Source organism: Nestor notabilis, unplaced genomic scaffold, assembly GCF_000696875.1.
Source record: "Nestor notabilis isolate BGI_N333 unplaced genomic scaffold, ASM69687v1 scaffold807, whole genome shotgun sequence".
Lineage (NCBI taxonomy): Eukaryota > Metazoa > Chordata > Aves > Psittaciformes > Psittacidae > Nestor > Nestor notabilis.
Window position 1 is genome coordinate 10,363 of NW_009934902.1, and position 4,788 is coordinate 15,150.

General features: G+C 39.6%; 1 protein-coding gene across 1 annotated transcript in view; it reads right to left on the reverse strand.

Annotated features, from left to right (window-relative positions):
* Positions 1-240: 240 nt before the first annotated feature.
* MTX3 (metaxin 3) overlaps positions 241-4,788 on the reverse strand; it is a gene marked incomplete at its 5' end in the record, with an annotated part of 11,327 nt that continues 6,779 nt past the window's right edge. Inside the window, 5 exons of the mRNA XM_010017554.1 lie at positions 241-351; positions 1,749-1,837; positions 2,203-2,360; positions 3,288-3,364; positions 3,512-3,694. Coding sequence (XP_010015856.1) covers positions 241-351; positions 1,749-1,837; positions 2,203-2,360; positions 3,288-3,364; positions 3,512-3,694 — 618 coding nt within the window. The remainder of the gene's footprint in view (positions 352-1,748; positions 1,838-2,202; positions 2,361-3,287; positions 3,365-3,511; positions 3,695-4,788) is intronic.

Here is a 4,788-nt window from a genome sequence, read left to right on the forward strand (position 1 = left end):
CACTTTAACATCTGCAAGAATAAGCCTCCTGTTTACTTTAGCCTCAGTTTAGTGTGTGGTCAGCCTGAACTACACAATTTCTTAAAAGAGCAGGTAGATAGGAGATTGTAAAGCTCTATTTCTTCCTAGCTGTACCCATAAACAGATTCTTCCCTTACGAAACAACATTCATGTGAAAAAATTTACTGTGGCGCTCAGAAGAGTTGAAGGCAAATACAGGTGTAAGAACAACAAAAGCTGTCAAGGTGACAAACGATTCAATGGACTGCTTTCTTCTCCACCTGCAGCAAGCTTGAGCGTCTTTAGCTTTCGAGGGGGATGCTGAGGACTCTTACGAAGGTTGTCGTCCATCTGCAGAGAAATAATGAGAGCCGGATCTGGCAAACAGTAGAATACAGATTAAACAATTGTCTATTTGTCAGCGCTGCCATCATTAATTCTCGTTTGGGGTATTTTTTTCCCGTTATTCCAGGCCCAGCTAAAACTGACACCTTCGTTCCTTTCCACTCCCAAAGATATGCTTGTGTTAAAGCAACTATTCATTCCACAGGCATATGGTGCATCGAACCCAAAGGGCAAATAGGTTGCTCTGCTCAAATAATTTTGTCAGCATTACTGAAGAAAGCAACACTGCTACCTTCTTCTAGGAGAGCAAAGTTTCAATTTTGTACAAAAGCCAAATGCAGCAGCATCAGAAAAAAAAAGAAAAAAAGAAAGCTGATCAAAAGTCAAACTGGTAATATCAGTGGATGATTTTGCATGTTCAGCACACTGCAAGAACAAATCTTTTTCAAATTAGAAATGTCCTGGAGGCGCTGGGTGAATTTAGATTAGTTACTGATTTCAAAAACTATTTAATAAAGTACTTGTGATAAGACCTTTTCAAAGACATGTTAAAATTAATATCTGAAATATAAAGATTTTACATTTTCACAGGAAATCAATCTAATGCCCTGTGTGTAATGTGGTATCAAAGAGAGTCTAGTTACTACAGAATAAAGAGAATTACAGAAGACAGCACAAGGTAGATCTCCAGAGGTTGTCTAGTTCATCCCACTTCCTCAAGATAGGAGTCTTTAAAACTTCCACAGCCACTTCAATACCTCAAGAGGAGATACAATCCATACCTAAAGCTACAGAAGCTGTTCATAGTTAATGATCTATTTCCTACTCTGGTCTTTTTCGGGAAGAAATGCCTTCTGTCCTTCTAGTTAAAGTGTTCTGTCTGCATCAGAAGACTAATTCTTCACAAGTATTTTTCACGTGAGTTGTATAGCTTTTGATAGGTGCTGAGTGACGCAGTCTTAGAGACAAAGAATATAAAGAAATAAAAGCTGGATGTAGAACAAGCAGAGGAACGAGTGACTGTATGTAAGTGACTATAGCATTCAGCTGGGAGCAAGGAGAGCCAGCAATTGGTCTTAACTTGAAGGACCATTTCTGGGTTTTGATCAATACATTTGATTTCTTTCCTGGAATGTACTTGCAGAAAGACACCCTTCTTTTGTTCGTATGCATGCTTGCGAGATAATGTTTCTGTGTGTAATGAAAATATTTTTGAAGTACAAGGTTTCATTATTATTTTCAACTGACGTAATTCTTCCTGCCTCTCTACACAAAGTAACTCATTTAGAAAAGAAGTAGTTAAAATAAAATGTCCACCATACAGTTGCATTTGCCGTGCAAGAGTATCTGTGAACAAGTAACCACAATGAAGCAGGAAAATTAGAGACTGAAGCAAACATAACCTTTTCAATCAAGTTGGATTCCTTATTTACAAGTTGTGTGAGTTTCTGCAGATTAGCATCTGCTGTATCCTGTCCAGCCGGAGAATGGCCTGGAGAGTGAAGGCAGAAAGATGAAGAGTAAAAAGGTATTTAGAAAAGCTTTTAAATCCTTAAAAATAAATCCACACTGGAGAGAAAGTTCATGCAGTATTTTTATGCAAACAAGAATTTAAGTGTAAAAGTCATTCCATGTGAGAAAACCAGGAGTACTAAGCGTAAGCCATAGCATACATGTGCATTTTTACCAATGCTTGACAGAGCACAACCTCAGAAGCCTCTCTGCCTCATTTCCCCACAGAAGCTCTAGCATAGACTACATAAAATCTAATTCTGCCTTGGTTCACAGATGGAATACTGGAGTCCTAATCCAAACAAGACTATAGATGACAAAAAGGGAAAAATAAACAAAGCTTACCTGAGGCAGTTAACCTGAAGTAGCAAGTTAAAATGCCATCACAGAATCGACACAGATTGGGAAGCTGTTTCAAATGCTCTTGTAGATGTACTCTGGGGAAGCACACTTTATAAATTGGTGCAAGGAAACCAAACACAAAGGCATCCAAGGTGGTAGGCCTGAAAAGAGTGACAAAACAAAACAAAAAACAAAGTGACTGAAGTAAGACATTAAGACCACTATAACATAAATATTCTCTGTGTATGTCAAACACAACTGAGGACAGAACAGAGTCAGCTTTTCCAGCATTCCATCTTTTCATATAAATCTGTTAAATGCTTTGATTTCAAATCAATCTGGTAAACGTACAGATGACCTACTGATTTCAGCACCTCTGAACTACAGACATGCTGGCAAGCTGGAACAGTAACTTCAGCATTAAAATGAAGTCTAATGCTGATAAGTCACTCTAAACCACACTTCTGTATTATAAAATCCAAACTGTATGCCAGTAGATCAGGAATCCTCTCTCATGAAGTGGTCCAACTTAACTGGCTAAAGGAAGAGATCATCATTTTTAGGAACTGTTCACACTGTATCATTGGCAATATACGTTTCCTGCTCTGTGGACGTACCACAGAAAGAGGAGTGTTCCCAGACATACACCTTCCTCCCATGAAGGTGCTGGTAACACCCAGGGTTAAAGCAGTTTTTCTGCATATGAGCACAGGAGGCGACATTCAGAGGCTAGAAAAGCATTCCTTAGTGCAACGCTAACTCATCAAGAACCCCGCATTTTCTTAGCAGCTGTAGTCTGCCTCTCTGGAAAAATTCAGGATAAGGGAGACACCACACTGCCTTACTCCAAATGTCTTGTTAGTGACCTGTTTATTTACTCAGATTTATCTGTAATGCAGAGTGTGAGATGTGAAACTACCATGCACCACTCTTTACATTGTGACAGATAAAAAAATCCAAAAACAGAACAAAAAATATTTGTGTTCACAGTCATGTGGTACCTGTTTTATTAGTCATTAAAAAGAAACAAAAACCTCAAACCCAAAATACAAACAACAGAACAAAACAAAACAAAAAATCACACTCACGTATCTCCAAAGAAAAACTGAGATGTTCCCAATCTCTTCGACAGGAGATTTAGGCACTCCTTGGCATCCCTGTATATCTGATAAGACACAAAACTGTCTAAGAGCCCTAGGTTTAGCAAGGCTACTATGCATAGCATCATTCATCATTTGACAGTGTGCTAGACTGTTTCAGTTCTTGTCTTTGACAGCATCAACTTACAAATTCTTTACTACACAACACATACTTGTGCTTCCACTTCAGTGAGACTGTAGAGTGGAGGCCCTCCCCTGGTCAGCAAAATCCTGTTCAGCGCTTCCCTGGACATCTTTCCAGGCAGATACAAACTCAGTGGGAAGGCAATCCTTGAGGCAAACCATGGTTTTGTCACACTGCAGTAATTTTCAGCATCAACCCAGAAAGTGTGCAGCTGTATCAACACAAGGGAAAACGTGACTGGAATTCGAGTAAGAAAAGTAGACATTTCTTAAAAGTTTGATGTGCAAGACCTCTGTCACAGAAGCAGCAGCACCAAGAATTACTGTAATTTAAAGCAGTCAGGCTCCATAAAGGACAATAGTCATTCTTTAAGTGTAGGAGTATAAGATTAAGACAACAGATACCTTCCACCTGAGGAAAAACAACAAAGATATTACAGACATACATACACATGCATTAAATTACATGCACACTCATGTTTATGTATGTGTGCATATCCACACTTACACACACACACACACTATACATAGAAAATATATTACAGAAATTGTTGCAGGCATGCAAGGTAAGGTTGAATTTTCTATAATAGTCTTTTTAATTTTATACAAATTTTAAAATATTATAAATGGTGACTTGTAACTTTGCAGGTCAGCTGAAGAGGCTAGCCTATGGTATCACCTGGTCAGAATATCTTTTCCTGTACAACTGAAGTCAAAGTCATTCAAGAGATCCGACATCTGGGGATTTTTATAGCTGTAATATACACTAAATTGGTGAGGGCATGCGGCCATGTGTTATTTAGAAATTAAAAATTAAATTATTTGGATTTCTCGGAAGTTCTAACTGAACTGTTCAAAAGGCTTAAACAGCTATGCACCCCACATCAGACACAACACATCATTTTCAGGCCAACCAAGTGAAAAAGAAACAACAACATAAAGCTGCTTTCAGGATACTTGAGCAAGTCCAGAGGGGGCCATGAAGATGATTCGACAGCTGGAGAAGCTCTGCTATGAAGACAGGCTGAGAGAGTTAGGCTTGTTCAGCCTGAAGAAGAGAAGGCTCCAGGGAGACCTTAGAGCAGCCTTTCAGTACTTAAAGGGGCCTACAGGAAAACTGGAGAAGGACATTTTACAAGGGCATATAGGGACAGGAAAAGGGGGAGTGGCCTCAAGCTGAAACAGGGCAGACCTAGATTAGGTATCTGGAAAAATACCTTCCCTGTGAGGGTGCTGAGGCGCTGGCACAGGTTGCCCAGAGAAGCTGTGGCTGCCCCATCCCCGGCCGTGTTCAGGGCCAGGCTGG